The sequence below is a fragment of the Piliocolobus tephrosceles genome, chromosome 4, assembly GCF_002776525.5.
Source record: "Piliocolobus tephrosceles isolate RC106 chromosome 4, ASM277652v3, whole genome shotgun sequence".
NCBI classification, from domain to species: domain Eukaryota; kingdom Metazoa; phylum Chordata; class Mammalia; order Primates; family Cercopithecidae; genus Piliocolobus; species Piliocolobus tephrosceles.
Genome location: NC_045437.1, coordinates 49,844,688 through 49,862,719, shown reverse-complemented (window position 1 = coordinate 49,862,719; position 18,032 = coordinate 49,844,688). Strand labels below are relative to the sequence as shown.

General features: G+C 43.0%; 1 protein-coding gene across 1 annotated transcript; it reads left to right on the top strand.

Annotated features, from left to right (window-relative positions):
* Nucleotides 1-1,336: 1,336 nt before the first annotated feature.
* On the top strand, nucleotides 1,337-13,996 carry MRPS36 (mitochondrial ribosomal protein S36). The gene is made up of 4 exons (XM_026455006.1): nucleotides 1,337-1,463; nucleotides 10,456-10,519; nucleotides 12,340-12,527; nucleotides 13,662-13,996. The coding sequence occupies exons 1-4, from the start codon at nucleotides 1,422-1,424 to the stop codon at nucleotides 13,677-13,679; spliced, it is 312 nt and encodes a 103-aa protein (XP_026310791.1). The 5' UTR covers nucleotides 1,337-1,421; the 3' UTR covers nucleotides 13,680-13,996.
* Nucleotides 13,997-18,032: the final 4,036 nt, after the last annotated feature.

The following is an 18,032-nucleotide window of genomic DNA, read 5'->3' as shown; positions in this document are numbered from 1 at the left end:
GTGGGTGGGTCACTTAAGGCCAGGAGTTGGAGATTAGTCTGGCCAATATAGTGAAACTCTGTCTCTACTAAAAATACAAAAATTAACCAGGCATGGTGGCGGGCGCCTGTAATCCCAGCTACTGGGGAGGCTGAGGCTGGAGAATTGCTTGAGTCCAGGAGGCAAAGGTTGCAGTGAGCCGAGATCACGCCACGCCACAGCACTCAAGGCTGGGCAACAGAGCAAGACTCCATCTCAAAAAAATATAACTTAATTTTGCCTAAAAAACAAAACAAAACGGGTTAATGGCCTCTCTAGGGACACTGAATCCGAATAGGCCATATTTGGGTTCAGTAATTTATATTTCTAAAAAGATCCCAAGACTTAGAATCACTGATGTATATCATCAAACACATTGGTCAAGCTTACAATACTATATATAACCTAAGCATTATTTATCACAGAACGTAATGTAACTTTTTTGTGTGTGTGTGAGACGGAGTCTCCCTCTGTCGCTCAGGCTGGAGTGCAGTGGTGCAATCTTGGCTTACTGCAACCTCTACCTTCTGGGTTCAAGCAATTCTCCTGCCTCACCTCCTGAGTAGCTGGGACTACAGGTGCCCGCCAGCACGCCCGGCTAAATTTTGTATTTTTAGTAGAGACAGGTTTTACTATGTTGGCCAGTCTGGTCTCCTGACCTCAAGTGATCTGACCGCCTCAGCCTCCCGAAGTGCTGGGATTACAGGCGTGAGTCATAGCGCCCCGCCCGTAAGGTAACTTTGGGGAAAAGATATGGGTGGCTTACGTTTCAAATATTTCTGAATTTTTGAGTTATCCCAACTTGAAGCAAAGGCCAGGCAGTTCAATATCAGGAGCAATAAACGGTAAAGAAAACAGAAACCAAATTACAATCAAGCAATGCCAATAAGCAAGAGACTGTGACATGACCCTTTGTAAGCCAGAGTAAACTCTTGTGAGCCTGCCACTACCGTTTCAACAAAATTATTCATTTTAGGAAACCGCAGGGTTTTTGTTTTTCTTTAATTTTTTTAATCTTTGCAAGAGCTGACAGATCAGAAGGTTGTATTATTTATTTGGTTCCAGATAAAATTTTGAACTGTTTCGAAATTATAAACTTGCTTTCTGGAAAGGAAATGGTCCTAGACAATTTATAGGCAAATGAGCAAAAGAGACCCACCGTAACAAAACTTTGTCCTCAAAACGAAACAATAGAACACACGTGGGTCGATCCTAGGAGGGAGAAGGCGTTGGGGGGTGGGGGTGGGGTCAGGCACAGGGGGCGGGGCCAGCCCCACGGCGGAGGAGGGCCCAGTCCGGTCTCCGCCTCCGCGACGTCCCGAGAAGCACCGCCCCCAGCCGCCCGGGACTCCGGTGATCGCTGCGGCTCGCTCGCGCCCCGGAAACTGCCCCTTCTCGGGGTCATGATGGGCAGCAAGATGGCGTCTGCCAGTAGGGTCGTTCAGGTAAAGCAATTTGTCGCGTTTCCGCACCTTGGCCGGTTGGACGGTGCTGCCTATAGCGACGGCGTCGGGGAGGAAAGGCGGTGGGCAGAATCTGCGCGGTGACCGCGCCTCTGCGGAGGGCCAGCGGCGGCGCCCGCGTGTGTGTGTCAGGATGGGACTTTGAGCTTCTAGGGCTGGGCAGTGAGGTGGGTCCGGCGCCGAGGGTTCGAGCCTGGCGGCAAGCGTGCAGCATTTTCGCAGGTAGGTCCTGTACCTACTGTCGGCGTGCCCGGCTCCTCCGCCGGGACCTTGTTAGTCTTAGGCGTCTGTAGGTGAGGCGGCTGGCGGTAGCCTGGCCAATCACCGTCTAGGATTGGCTGTGGTGCCCCCGATCAGCCAATCGGAAGGAAGGCGGTAGCGGGGCGTGGAAGGAAGTGAACCCTGGATCTGACCCAGTGTCCCTTCAAGGTCTCGGGAATGGTCGGGCAACTGGCGCCGCGTACTGCGCCCTCGCCAGAGCGGGTTCTCCCCAACCTCTCCAAGCGTCTGGTTACACGCCAGATGAGGGGAATAGAAAAATGTTATTTAAGCTTAATTTGTGTGTGTGTGTGTGTGTGTGTATAAGCGTTGGTTTCAGAAGCCTATTTTCACTTGGTTTAGATAGCTGAAGTAACTTAGTCTTTGAACCCTGAAAGTGTATTATTTTATGATTGACTTTTATCTTTGATATGAGAAGTACATTTCGCTTTATATAAGTACATCTCTTAAAAGACCTTTTTCTAAATTCCTGAAGTTGTTGTCTGAATGATAATCCTAGATCCCAGTTTTTGGTCCCATTGCAGTGAATGAGCCTCACTTATTCAGTGGGTAGTTACTGAGCATTAACTAGTTAAAGATTCTGTAAGGACTGAGAGACTATCTGACAAAGGTCTGTTATTCATAATATATAACCATATGTATCAATAATATATAACAATTTAAAAATGGGTAAAAGACTTGGTGTTGCACAAAAGATACCCAAATGAGCAATGAACATTTTTAAAGGGGCTCAATATCATTACTTGCCAGGAAAATAAAAATTAAAACCATGAGGTCCTACACATCCACCAAAAATGACTAAAATTTAGACGTCAGTGTTGATAAGAATGTGAAGTGTCTGAAACCCTCAATAGTGCTGGTGGGAATATAAAATGTTACAGCCACTTTGGAAAGCTGTCAGTCTCTAATAGTTAAGCATGTATCTACCGTATGACCCAGCAATTCTACTCATAGGTTTATTGCCCAAGAGAAGTGAATGCCCATAGTCTCTGTACCAAAATGTTCATAGAGAAAAGAGTTACTAGCAAAGAACTGGGGTCCAGAGCTGAGAGATTCCAGCCTGGCAGCAGGAGTGTGGCATCTCAGTAGGTAGGTACTGTACATACTGCTTTGGGGTCCCTGGCTCTGTTTCTGTTAGCCCCCAAACCAGAAACAATCTATATGTCTGTCTTTTGCATAAACAAATTGTGGTAGTTTGTTAAAATGGTAGAGCCCAAAGCAATACTAACAGCTGATCTATGCAAACAAATGAAGAAACCATGAGATATACAGTAAGGAATGGTCTGTGCCCTTCTAACGTAGGAACAAAGACCTGTACTCACATATTTAGAATTCATACCAGGTTCGTGACTGCACTCTTAAAAAAAAAAAAAAGGAAAAGAATACTACCAATATGCTAATATAATATCACTTGAGCCTAGGAGTTTGACGCTGCAGTGAACCACAATCACCCCACTGCACCCCAGCCTGTATAACCTGGTCTCAAAAAATAAATAATAAAGTACGTGCTAATATTATGTAATAATTACATATAACATTAGCAAAATTTATTGAGTATCTCTGTGACAGGCCTATAAAGTTAGGACTACAGTGCCAGTAAGAGATAGAGTTTAGGCCAGGCTCACTGGTGTATGCCTGTAATCGCAACACTTTGGCAGTTTGAGGCAGGAGGATGGCTTGAGTCCAGGAGTTCAAGACCAGCCTGGGCAACATAGCAAGACCCCATCTCTATAAAAATTTTTAAAAATTAGCTGAGCATGGTGACATGCACCTGTGGTTCCAGCTACTCAGGAGGCTGAAGTGGGAAGATTGAGCCCGGGTGATCAAGGCTACAGTGAGTCATAATCATGCCTCTGCATTCCAGTCTGGACAACAGAGCTAGACCCTGACTCAAAAAAAAAACGTAGAGCTTAGAATTTGGTTGTTGATCCATATCTTGAAGGAAGAGAAGAGTGCCAAAAGACTGATTGGCACAAACTGATAGGAAGTCATGTAGCATGGTCTCAGAACATTAAGTAAAGACAAAGCTGGCTGGGCACAGTGGCTCACACCTGTAATCCCAACACTTTGGGAAGCCAAGGTGGGAAGACTGCTTGAGCCAGGAGTTGAAGATTAGCCTAGGCAACATAGCAAGACCCTGTCTCTATAAACATTAGCCAGGCAGGAGGGGTGGTGTGTGATGTGTACCTGTAGTCCTAGCTACTCAGGAGGCTGGTGGAAAGATCACTTGAGCCCAGGAGTTTGACGCTGCAGTAAACCACGATCACTCCACTGCACCCCAGCCTGTGTAACAGAGCAAGACCTGGTCTCAAAAAATAAATAATAAAGTAAAACATTTTCAGACTGGCTAACAAATGAAAATCCAGTGCTATACTATTTATAAGAGGCATAGCTAAAACTGAGATTTGGAAAAGTAAAAATAAAGAGATAGTCAACTGATCTTTGACAAAAGGGAATACAATGGAGACAAGATAGTCTTTCAACATGGTGCTGAAAAAATTGGAGATCCATCTAGACACAGACCTCACGTCCTTCACAAAAATTAAGTCAACATGGACCTAGACCTAAATGCAAAATGCAAATCTATAAAATCAATCCTTATAGGAGAAAATAAAACTAACCTTAGGTTTAGCAATGACTTTTTAGATACAACACCAAAGGCATGATCCATGAAAAATTAATTGATAAGCTGGACTTCATTAAAAAACTTCTGCTCTATGAGACACTGTCAAAAAAAGCAAGCCACATATTGGGAGAAAATACTTTCAAAAGACATAGCTGATAAAAGACTATTATAGAAAACATAAGGCCAGACATGGTGACTCATGCCTGTAATCCCAGCACTTTGGGAGACCAAGGCGGGCAGATCACTTGAGTTCAGGAGTTTGAGACCAGCCTGGCCAATATGGCAAAACCCCGTCTCTACTAAAAGTACAAAAATTATCTGGGCATGGTAGCGGGCGCCTGTAATCCAAGCTACTCAGGAGGCCGAGGCAGGAGAATTGCTTGAACCTAGGAGACGGAGGTTGCAGTGAGCCCACTGCACTCCAGTCTGGGCAACAGAGTGAGACTCCGTCTCAGAAAAGAAAAAAAAAAAAGGAAACAAGAACTCAACAATAAGAAAATAAAAATAAATGACTGAATTTTAAAATGGGCAAAACAGCTGAACAGACACTTCATCAAAGAAAATATACACACTTTGGGAGGCTGAACTGGGTGGATCCCTTGAGCCCTGGAGTTCAAGACCAGCCTGGCCAACATAGTGAAAGCCTGTCTCTACAAAAAATACAAAAGTTAACTGGGTGTGGTGGTGCACACCTGTAGTCCCAGCTACTTGGGAGGCTGAAGTGGGAGGATCAGTTTAAGTGGGAGGATTGCTTGAACTTGGGAGGTTGAGGTTGCACTGAGCTGAGATCACACCACTGTACTCTAGCCTGGGCAACAGAGCATAACCCTGTCTCAAAAGAAAAAAAAAAGAAAAATGATATACAAATGACAAATAGGTCTAATGAAAAGATACTCAGCCAGGCACGGTGGCTCACGCCTATAATCCCAGCACTTTGGGAGGCCTAGGTGGATGGATCACCTGAGGTCAGGAGTTCGAGACCAGCCTGGCCAACATGGCGAAACCCTGTCTCTACTAAAAGTACAAAAATTAGCCAGGTGTGGTGGTGTGCACCTGTAAACCCAGCTACTTGGGAGGCTGAGGCAGGAGAATTGCTTAAACCTGGGAGGCGGAGGTTGCAGTGAGCCGAGATCGCGCCATTGTACTCCAGCCTGGGCGACAGAGTGAGACTCTGTCTCAAAAAAAGAGAAGATACTCAACATCATATGTTATTAGAGAATTTCAAGTTAAGATAACCATTACACACCTGTCAGAATGGCCAGAATCCGAAACACTTGACAATACTTAATGTTGATAAAGATGTGAATTCTTATTACTATCCCACCTAACAGGAACTCTCATTCATTGCTGGTAGGAATGCAAAATGGTACAGCCACTTTGGAAGACGGTTTGGCAATTTCTTTCTTTTTTAGGCACATGCCACCATGCCTAATTTTTGTATTTTTTGTAGAGTCAGGGTTTCACTATGTTGCCCAGGCTGGTCTTGAACTCGTGGACTCAAGCGATCCACCTGCCTTGACCTCCTGAAGTGTTGGGATTACAGGCGTCAGCCACGGCACTGATCCCAGTTTGGCAATTTCATACAAAAGGAAACATAATCTTACTGTACGATCTAGCCATTACACTCCATAGTATCTACCCAAGTGAGTTGAAAACTTATATCCACATAAAAGCTGCACACAGATGTTTATAGCAGCTTTATTCATAATTACCAAAATTGAGAAGCAAACAAGATATCCTTCAGTAGGTGAATTGATAAACTGTGGTACATCCAGATATTGAAATATTATTCAGCACTAAAAAGAAATGAGCTATCAAACCATGAAAAGGCATGAATAAATCTTAGATGGGGCCAGGCACTGTGGCTTACGCCTGAAATCCCAATACTTTGGGAGGCCGAGGTGGGCAGATCACGAGGTCAAGAGATTGAGACCATCCTGGCCAACATGGAGAATCCCCATCTCTACTAAAAATACAAAAATTAGTTGGACATGGCAGCACTTACCTGTAGTCCCAGCTACTCAGGAGGCTGAGGCAGGAGAATCACTCGAACCTGGGAGGAGGTTGCATTGAGCCGAGATCGCACCATTGCACTCCACCCTGGGCGACAGAGCAAGACTTCGTCTCAGAAAAAAAAGAAAAAAATCTTAGATGGTAGTTTGACCTTTTCTAGAATGTCATATGGTTGCAGTCATACAGTGGGAGCCTTTTCAGATTGGCTTCTTAGTTATCCAACTAATATGCAGTTGGAGTTATTTGTTTGTCATATTTGTATTTAGAATGTAAAAAGACAATTGAGAAGGGGAAATTTTTGTTTTGTTTGAGACAGAGTCTCACTTTGTCACACAGGCTGGAGTGTAGTGGCGCAATAATGGCTCACTGCAGTCTTGACCTCCTGAGGTTCAAGTGGATCCTCCTGCCTCATTCCCCAAAATAGCTGAGACTAAAGGTGTACAACACCACTCACAGCTAATTTTTTGGTATTTTTTGTAGAGACAGGGTTTCGCCATGTTGCCCAGGCTGGTTTCAAACTCCTGAGCTCAAGAAATCCACCTGCCTCAGACTCCCAAAGTGCTGAGATTATAGGTGTGAGTCACCACACCCAATCAAGAAGGGGAAATGAGAGCATAAGCTGAATATCAGATGATAGTAGGAATTATTGTTAAGTGTGGCAAAAGTATTGGGGTTCACTTGAACAAAAACTAGGATGAACGAAGGTGTCTACCATGATTATATTTGTAACTTGGTGAGTTAATAAACAGTGACTTTTTTTTGAGACAGGATCTTGCTGTTGCCCAGGCTGCAGTGCAGCAGCATGATCTTGTCTGGTTTACTGTATCTCAACCTCTCGGGCTCAAGTGATCTTCCCAACTAAGCCTCCCAAGTAGCTGGCACGACAGGCCCACGCCACCATGCCCAGCTAACTTTGTAAATTTTTGGTAGAGACAGGGTCTCACTATATTGCCCAGGCTGGTCTTGAACTCCTGGGCTCAAGTGATCCTCCTGCCTCAGCCTCTCAAAGTGCTGGGATTATATGCATAAGCCACTGAGCCTGGCTTCACTGCTTTCAAATTGGAAAAAAAAAGTGTTGGGGTTATGATTTAACAAAAATTCTGTTTGTCAGTAATGTGTGGAAGGTATTAACAGATGAGATGGGATTAAATGTATAGGATTTGTTTAATCAGGGAAGGGATGATGAAATAAGATTGACTATATTATTGTTAAAGTTGTGTGATGAATATATCAGGGTTTATTTTATGCCATTCTACTTTTTTGCATTTAAAACACTTTCTAGGGCTGGGTGCAGTGGCTCATGCCTGTAATCCCCGTACTTTAGGCGGCCAAGGCAGGAGGATCGCCAGGAGTTCAAGACCCACCTAAGGAACATAGGGAGACTCCATCTCCACAAAAAATGTTAAAAATTAGCCAGGCGTGGTGGGGCACACTTGTAGTCCCAGTTACTTTGGAGGCTGAGGTGGGAGGATCACTTGGGCCTGGGAGGTTGAGGCTCTAATGAGCTGTGATCACACCACTGCACTCCAGCCTGGGTGACAGAGCAAGACCCTATCTCAAAATAATTTTTTTTGTTGTTAAAAAGTAGGGATACCAAACAGAGTGGGAATTTAATTTATAAGACCGTATTATTATTATTGTTGTTGTTTTTCTTTAAGATGAAGTCTTGCTTTGTCACCCAGGCTGGAGTGCAGTGGCACAATCTTGGCTCACTGCAACCTCCACCTCCTGGGTTCAAGTGATTTCTCATGCCCCAGCCTCCTGAATAGCTGGGATTACAAGCGTGCACCATCATACCCAGCTAACTTTTGTATTTTTAGTAGAGACAGGGTTTCACCATGTTGACCAGGTTGATCCTGAACTCCTGACCTCAAGTGATCCGCCTGCTTTGGCCTTCCAAAGTGCTGGGATTACAGGTGTGAGACACCGTGCCTGGCCTATAAGGCCATATTAAATCATGTTTTTAAGTATATAAAAGCAGTGTTGCAAATGATTCTTTCTCTGCAGTGTATGTACATTTGTATAAGTATATAATACATATTTACATGTCTATACAGTTAGACCTAACTTACAAAAGGTTTATTCACTTAATTTGGCAACTGTTTCTTGGACATTTACCATGTAACAGGAATACTGCTGCAGAAGTGCTTAATTTTCTGTCTTAATTGACTGTCCAGGAGCTTAGCACTCTCCTATAATCACTGGCTAACTTATCTGTCCTCTGAAAACATGAGGAGGAGTTTTTAACTCAGACTTTGGAATTTGGGAAAGGTTCTTAGAGAAGAGTGACATGTGAGCTGTTGTAAAGGATAAGCAGTCAGAAGGATAGGCATGGAAGTGGAATGGGATGGGAGGGAGGGAGATTTCATGGCAGAGGACATAAGCTCTAGATGGAATGGGGATAAATAGCAGGATGAATTGGGGAAAGGAAAAGTACTTCAGAATACCTGGAGCAACAGGTACATAAGAGAGTTGGGGAGAAAGGCTGACAAAGTAAGGAGAGGCCAGATCACAATGGGTGTTGTGAGTGCCAAATAAGAGTTTGAACTTTATCATGAAAGCTGTGGAACATTTTTCAAACTTCTTTTTTTTTTTTTTTTTTTGAGACGGAGCCTGGCTCTGTCGCCCAGGCTGGAGTACAGTGGCCGAATCTCAGCTTACTGCAAGCTCCGCCTCCCGGGTTCACACCATTCTCCTGCCTCAGCCTCCCAAGTAGCTGGGACTACAGGCGCCGCCACCTCACCCGGCTAGTTTTTTGTATTTTTTAGTAGAGACGGGGTTTCACCGTGTTAGCCAGGATGGTCTCGATCTCCTGACCTCGTGATCCACCCATCTCCGCCTCCCAAAGTGCTGGGATTACAGGCTTGAGCCACCGCGCCTGGCCTACTTCTTTTTTTTTTATTTTAAGTTGTGGAGAGGGAGTCTCACCTTCTTGCTCAGGCTGCTCTCAAACTCCTGGGCTCAAGCCATCCTCCTGCCTCAGCCTCCCAAAGTGCTGGGATTACAGGCATGAGCCACTGATCCCAGCCAGTTTTCAAACTTATAAATAGGGGAGTGACAATAGGACAGATAGAACATTCTCTTAAGAAGCTTGGCTATGAAAGTAAAAGTGAAGAAACAGCTAATAGAGAAGTTTTTGTTTGTTTGTTTGTTTTGAGACAGAGCCTCACTCTGTCACCCAGGCTGGAGTACAGTGGCTCGATCTTGGCTCACAGCAACTTCTGCCTCCCGGGTTCAAGCAATTCTCTGCTTCAGCCTCCTGAGTAGCTGGGATTACAGGCGCCCACCACCACGCCCTGCTAATTTTTTTAATTTTTTTAGTAGAGATGGGGTTTCGCCATCTTGGCTAGGCTGGTCTTGAATTCGTGACCTCATGCAGTCTGCCCGCCTGGGCCTCTCAAAGTGTTGGGATTACAGGCATAAGCCACTGTGCTCAGCCAGCTTTCAATTCTTACCAGTCTATAAGTCATGCAACATAAAATCCACATCATCTCCTCCACTGGGTTGCTTTGAAGTACACCTTCGATAGTACAATGAAAGTCTTGTGATTATATATAAAGTACAAAGTTGTGTCTACCAGATAGACAAGTTAATAATTCATAGACCAGCTTTCCTGGTTGGGGAAGAGTATAATTTAAAGTTGCTGTCAAATAGTAAGTTTAACAAAAGTATCTATTTATGAGGTTTAGAAGATCATTTCTTGGCCGGGCGCGGTGGCTCAAGCCTGTAATCCCAGCACTTTGGAAGGCCGAGACGGGCGGATCACGAGGTCAGGAGATCGAGACCATCCTGGCTAACACGGTGAAACCCTGTCTCTACTAAAAATACAAAAAATTAGCCGGGTGAGGTGGCCGGCGCCTGTGGTCCCAGCTACTCGGGAGGCTAAGGCAGGAGAATGGCGTGAACCCGGGAGGCGGAGATTGCAGTGAGCTGAGATCCAGCCACTGCACTCCAGCCTGGGTGACAGAGCAAAACTCCATCTCAAAAAAAAAAAAAAAAAAGATCATTTCTTTTAGTTAATGAGATTGTTTTTCATGCATATTATTTTTCCTTTAGGTAGTCAAACCACACACTCCATTAATAAGGTTTCCTGACAGAAGAGACAATCCTAAACCCAATGGTAAGTTGTATTTTATTTAGATTTCTTTTAAAATTGTGTACGTGAATATTTACAAATGAATATTTTATTATGGGCAATATTTCTCATTTAAAAATCAGTTAAGACTATTGGAGCTTAGATCAAAGTAGTGCCCTATGTAGCATGCAAGTAGAAATTAACTCATGGCCGGGTGCGGTGGCTCACACCTGTAATCCCAGCACTTTGGGAGGCCGAGGCAGGCAGATAACCTGAGGTCAGGAGTTCGAGACCAGCCTGGGCAACTTGTTGAAACCCTGTCTCTACTAAAAAATATAAAAATATTAGCCAGGCATGGTGGTGGGCTCCTATAGTCCCAGCTACTCGGGAGGCTGAAGTGGAGAACTGCTTGAACCCGGAGGCGGAGGCTGGAGTGAGCCGAGATCATGCCACTGCACTCCAGCCTGGGTGACAGGGCAAGACTTTGTCTCAAAAAAAAAAAAAAATTATTACCTCTATTTTATTTTACTTTTTGAGACAGGGTCTTGCTCTGTCACCCAGGCTGGAGTACAGTGGTGCTATCTTGGCACACTGCAGCCTCCCCTCCCGGGTTCAAGCAATTCTTGTGCTTCAACCTCCTTAGTAGCTGGGATTACAGGCATACACCAGCACGCCTGACTAATTTTTGTATTTTTAGTAGACACAGGGTTTACGCCATGTTGCCTAGGCTGGTCTGGAACTCCTGATCTCAGGTGATCTGCCTGCCTTGGCTTCCCAAAGTGCTGGGATTACAGGCGTGAGCCACACACCTGGCCTTTATTACCCCTATTTTAAAAGGTAGTGACTCAACAGAAGATGTCTCTGAATTTCTAGTGAGTTTATATGGGCTAAATTTTGTCCTGCCTTTATTCTCTCCTATCATTTAGAAGATTCTCTCATGCTTCCATTTGCAGAGACTGTGAAAATAATAACCCTTCCTATGTTTCTCTCCTCATCAACCATCTTTTCTTTCATTCATTCATTTATCTATTCATCTAGTCAGTAAATATTTTTTGGATTGCCTTAATCCTTAGCATTTATTTGAAATGAATGGGAGAAGATTCTGAAAGGGTTCTGTTTTTCTCTGATTCCCACCCCCCCCCATTTTTTTTTTTTTTAAACCAGATCCTCTGTGCTTCTCTTGCTTTAATTCAGGCAATTTCAACACATTTTATAGGTATATTTTTAACTTATTGTAACTATTGAAGAATTAAGATAAACAAGTGTGAAGATACTGAGAAAACTACCCTCATTTACATTTACTGACTTTCTTATTCCTTGTTATAAGATATTACCTGTAAACTCCACCATATGTTGGCCTATGAGGGGTTATGTGAGATAAGCTTAAGTAGTGTAGGTTCCCCTAAAGGGTTGAATTCCACTAACTAGAAATTTCATTATTTTACATTTTTGTAATTCATTTACTTAAAATTGCTCCTTTGCTGGGTACAGTGGCACATGCCTATAGTCCTAACTACTCACAGGCTGAGGTGGGATGGCAGGAGGCTGAGGCAGGATGCTTGCTTGAGCCCAGGAGTTCAAGATCAGCCTGGACAACAAAGTAAGACCCTATCTCTAAATAATAAATATATAAAAATTTTAAAGTTACCTCCTTATTTGTTTTTAGAAACCTTTATGAAATTATGTATAGCCAACTGAGTTACCCTACAATATTTACCTTTTGGAATTATAATACTTCAAGAGTTATTTGAAGAATGACTTCATTTCAAGAATGACTTGATTATTTGATAGTATTTTAAGACTCAGTATTTTGACATCTGAACAATTTCTCTAATAAGGTCTTTTTTTTTTTTTTTTAATTTCAGTGTCGGAAGCTTTGAGATCAGCAGGGCTACCATCTCACTCTTCTGTAATTTCACAACATTCTAAGGGAAGTAAATCACCAGATTTGTTGATGTATCAGGGTCCACCAGATACTGCAGAAATAATAAAAACATTACCTCAGAAATACAGAAGGAAACTTGTGTCTCAAGAAGAAATTGAATTTATCCAAGTAAGTTGTTGCTCTTTGTCCCAAGACTATGCAAAACACCATAACATTTGGGCTTTGGGGATTTCATTTGCTGATTTACATGCTATTCCTATTGTCATGTCAGAGTGTGGTCAGAGCTAAGACAGGATGGTCAGGTAGGCCAAGACTACGAGAAACAAACCATAGTCAAATCCCTCTGTAAATATGCGTGGTATATCAATGGTCAGTAGATACAATCACATAAAAAAACAGTTCTTTGGGGTCTTCAATAATTTTTCAGAGTGTAAACAGCTCCTGATACCAAGAAATTTAAGGACAGGTCAACCTTGAGTCCCTTCCAGGTCTGACATTATGTTTATAAGAATTGATAAGAGGGCTGGGCATGGTGGCTCACGCCTGTAATCCCAGCACTTTGGGAGGTCAAAGCAGGTGGATCACCTGAGGTCAGGAGTTGGAGACCAGCCTGGCCAATATGGTGAAACCCTGTCTCTACTAAAAATACAAAGATTAGCTGGATGTGGTGGCGGGTGCCTGCAATCCCAGCTACTTGGGAGGCTGAGGCAGGAGAATCTCTTGAACCCGGGAGGTGGAGGTTGCAGTGAGCCGAAATGGCACCACTGCACTCTAGCTTGGGCAGCAAGAGTGAAACTCCAGAAACTGTGTCTCAAAAAAAAAAAAAAAAAGAATTGATATGAGTACCCTAAAGTTTTGACTAATTCAAAACTATGTTTTAAAAACCAAAGATTGGCCGGGTGCGGTGGCTCAAGCCTGTAATCCCAGCACTTTGGGAGGCCGAGACGAGCGGATCATGAGGTCAGGAGATCAAGACCATCCTAGCTAACACCATGAAACCTTGTCTCTACTAAAAAATACATAAAACTAGCCGGGCGAGGTGGCGGGCGCCTGTAGTCCCAGCTACTCGGGAGGCTGAGGCAGGAGAATGGTGTAAACCCGGGAGGCGGAGCTTGCAGTGAGATGAGATCCAGCCACTGCACTCCAGCCTGGGCGACAGAGCGAGACTCCGTCTCAAAAACAAACAAACAAAAAAACCAAAGATTACTTGCTGAAGATTGTATAAATTTGTAAAGTTACCATCAAAACATTTCCTGGGTCAATTTAACGTCTAATCTTACTGCTTTATTTTTCCCTTTTCAGCGTGGAGGTCCTGAATAACCATGGTGGCTGCTGTTTGTCATCAGACAATAGAATTGTCTTTACAATAAAGGACTTCCAAAATGACAGATGAGAAACTGTATATTAAACACCTTTAATAAATACTATGAAAAAAATGAAATATGGAAAATTTAGATGGACACTTGTATTTCCTAATTTATGTATCTTGGTCAGCTTCTCCACAAGCTTACCTAATTATTTATACACTTTATACTTATTAAAGTATACATTTTTAAATGTTAGCCTATTAGTTTACTCTTGATTATCAAACATTACCAGTGTTGAACTATTAAAAGCACATAATGTATAGTAAACTATCATAGGATTCTTATAATTTCACTTTTCTTTCTGTTTAGACATGGAAACATTTATCAGTCAGAATTGCTGTTTCCTGAAATTGGGTGAGGATCAGTGAAATAATGACTCTATTACTTGTTCTTAATTCTCTGTTCTTTAATGTTTTTTCATTCACAAGTTTACTGGAGTATAACTGGCTTAGTAAGTATATCCTACTCTGAATGATAAAAATATAGTCAAGCTAAAATAGATGACTATACTATTAAGATAGAGGATATCATACAAAAGGTTCCAAGGAAGTCAAAGAGTATAAAATGGAAAATAATTAAGAGACCAAAATGAATATAGCATAGGAATAAAGATTTCACTAGAAATTGCAATGTATTATGTTTCGGAGGTTGTAAGGAAGTCTTGTTCTTTGGTTTATTTTACTGTTTTGTGATCTTGTATGCAAATCCTGATAACCATTAACTTTCTCAAACTTAATGTCTCAAAGCCTCATAAAATCAACATAAATATTTACTTATTAAGCAGTTTATGAAACTTTAATGGGGCCCCCTGTGCCAAGGGTATGTGTATTATGAAGTAAAACCTCACAAAGCTAAATAAATTCTCTTCCATACCTTTAACGATTTCCAGAATATGCTTTAAAGAAGTGGTCCCTGAGAGTTAAGGGTAGCTCATGAGCAAGAAATAGCATTGGTTTTGAGTATGCTTCTGTATTTACTCAGTTACCTGTGGGTTAATTTTTACTTATTTCTACTACTCCACAGAGTTGATCTACTTCTCTTATAAATTTTTTGCTGTGGCCTAGTGTAAATGTTGTTCAGCACAAATATGAGATAGGGATTGGGGTTTGATGCTGGCAATAAGCTGTTCTGGTGACTCATTGAAAAACATGATTCAGGCCAGCTGCAGTGGCTCACGCTTTGTAATACCAGCACTTTGGGGGGCCAAGGCAGGTTGATCACCTGAGGTCAGGAGTTCAAGACCAGCCTGGGCGACATGGTGAAACCCCATCTCTACTAAAAACACAAAAATTAGCCAGGCATGGTGATACGCACCTGTAATCCCAGCTATAGGGAAGCTGAGGCCAGTGAATCACTTGAACCCGGGAGGCAGAGGTTGCAGTGAGCCGACATTGCACCACTCCATTCCAGCCTGGTTGACAGAGTGAGACTCCAAGAAAAAAAAAAAAGAAAAACATGATTCATTTCTTTTTTTATTATTTAAAAATTTATTGCCGGGTGTAGTGGCTCACACCTGTAATCCCAGCACTTTGGAAGGCCGAGGCAGGCGGATCACCTGATGTCAGGAGTTCAAGATGAGCCTAGCCAACATGGTGAAACCCCGTCTCTACTAAAACTACAAAAATTAGCTGGGCGTGGTGGCAGGTGCCTGTAATCCCAGCTACTCAGGAGGCTGAGGCAGGAGAATTGCTTGAACCCAGGAGGCGGAGGTTGCAGTGAGTGGAGGTCACACAACTGCACTCCAGGCTAGGCGACAGAGCGAGACTCTGTCTAAAAAAAAAAATCATTTGAGAAAATTACTTTAGAACAACCACTCTTCTTTGCTCCTGCCCTGCTGCCATCCCCTCAGTTTTCTTATTTCAGCAAAAGAAAGCCCAGGGCCAGGCTGGGCATGGTAGCTCATGTCTATAATCCCAGCACTTTGGGAGGCCGAGGTGGGCAGATCACCTGAGATCAGGAGTTCAAGACCAGCCTAGCCAACATGGTGAAACCCCATCTCTACTAAAAATACAAAAAATTAGCTGGGTGTGGTGGTGGGCACCCATAATCCCAGCTACTCAGGAGGCTGAGGCAGGAGAATTGCTTGAACCTGGGAGGCGGAGGTTGCACTGAGCCGAGATCACGCCATTGCACGCCAGCCTCTGCAGCCTGGGCGACAAGAGAAAAACTCTGTCTCAAAAAAAAAAAAAAACCCAGGGCCATTATTTTGCTTTCAGAAATAAATTCGGATTCGGGTAGTGAAGAGTGGTATGAGTAATACTGTGAGCCAACAGTTAGAAATCCTAATGTCGAACTGTGGATGTATATCTGAGGGCAATGTTTACTATAGCTGCTGCCATGAAAGAATGAAAAACATCTGTCACTGTTACAGAATTTGTAAGTATAGGTATGGCAAAAGGTATGCCAGTGGGAATTGCTGTCACAGGATGAGCTCCCAAGGAGAGTATTACAGACTTCTGGTGAGGCTTACAGTCAAATAGCCTGTATTTTCATTTAGAGGTTAGGCACTTAAATATATGTGATCAGCAAATTGCTTAATTTGTCCCAGTTTCCGTTTTTCTTTCCAGTACTACACAGTGTGATAGGCAGGATCAAATTAGTGTATTATCTATTACTTTGTAACGAATGACCCCAAAATTAAGTGGCTAAACTCTTAATTTCTCTGGTTTCTCTGGGTCAGGAATTCAGAAGCAGCTTCACTGGGCAGTTTTGATTTAGTGCCTAATGTGGTTGCAATTAGAAATCACTTGAGGCTACAGTCATCTGAAGGCTTGGCTGAGGCTGGCTGATCCACCTCCAAGATGGATCACTCACATAGCTGACAAGCCGATGCTGGCTGTTGGCAGGAGGCCTTAGTTTCTCTCCACATGGTTGCCTGAGTGAATTCATGACATGGCTGGCTTTCACCAGAGCAAATAATCCAAGCATGCAAGTCAACAGCATCCTTTTATGTTCCAGCCTCATAAATCACACTTCAGCCATATTCTATTGGTCACACAGAACAGCCTGTTTCATTGTGGGAGAAGACTACACAACAGGATTAATACCAGAAGGGAAGGATCATCATGGCCATCTTACAAGCTGGCTAGTACAGACGTGTGAAAGTGCTTTTAAACTGAAAAATGCTTTGCAAATGTGTAATGCTATTTTTTTTTTCTTTTGGTTCAAAGTGCTCAAATGATATTTTATATATACAGTATCTCACTGTCCCAGAATATCATCCAAACACTGTCTTCATTATCCTAAATGTCCCAAAATGGGAATTTACTTGTCAGCAGCATGCTGTAATATACTGATTACCAACTCATACGCCATGGGACCTCAAGTCCCACAAGAGTTTCATCAAATTTAGCTCACTTTTTTTTTTTTTTTTTTTTTGAGATGGAGTTTTCACTCTTATCGCCCAGGCTGGAGTCCAATGGTGCGATCTTGGCTCATTGCATCCTCCACCTCGCGGGTTCAGGCAGTTCTTCTGCCTCAGCCTCCCTAGTAGCTGTGATTACAGGCGCCCACCACCACACCCAGCTAATTTTTGTATTTTTAGTAGAGACGGGGTTTCACCATGTTGGCCAGGCTGGTTTCGAACTCCTGACTTCAGGTGATCCACCTGCCTTGGCCTCCCAAAGTGCTGGATTACAGGCATGAGCCACTGCACCCAGCTGCTCACTAGCTTATTTCTACAAGTGAGGTTAAATTACTATTTCAGTGATATCTATCAGAAGAAACTGACAACAGCACCACTAGGCATGACTTGCCTCAAGAGAGATGGTGTGTTTTCTGCAACATGTGAGTTTTGCCTAGACCCAAGTAATGACAAGGAACTGAAAGATAATGGCTAACATATAGTAAATACTTAGTTGTCAAACACAATTATTCTAAGGGCTTTGCAGGTGTGAGGTCATTTAAGCCTTGGCGCAATCCTCTGAGTAGATCCTATGACAGAAGAAGAAACTGGAAACAAAGTAAGTAATTTACTCTAGTTGTATCTAGTGGCTGAATACTGATAGGGCCACTATCAAATGCAGGCAGTCTGATTCCAGAGTTTAAAAAAAAAAATGACTAAATTATTGGCCTTGGTATTTTGCTACTTTCTTAAACATATCTCTGAAACTTAGGATTTTCAACTCTTAGAAATATCAAATATAGGCTGGGCGCAGGGCTTAAACGCTTGTAATACCAGCACTTTGGGAGGACGAGAAAGGAGGATCACCTGAGATCAGGAGTTTGAGACCAGCCTGGCCAACATGGCGAAACCCCGTCTCTACTAAAAAATACAAAAATTAGCTGGGTGTGGGGGAGTGGGCCA

Excerpts from the sequence above, each read along its gene's own strand:
- MRPS36 (XM_026455006.1), top strand. The coding sequence starts at position 1,422 with ATGATGGGCAGCAAGATGGCGTCTGCCAGTAGGGTCGTTCAG. Across the intron at positions 1,464-10,455 it reads CTGCCAGTAGGGTCGTTCAG|GTAGTCAAACCACACACTCC; the intron begins GTAAAGCAATTT and ends TTTTTCCTTTAG. Across the intron at positions 10,520-12,339 it reads AGACAATCCTAAACCCAATG|TGTCGGAAGCTTTGAGATCA; the intron begins GTAAGTTGTATT and ends TTTTAATTTCAG.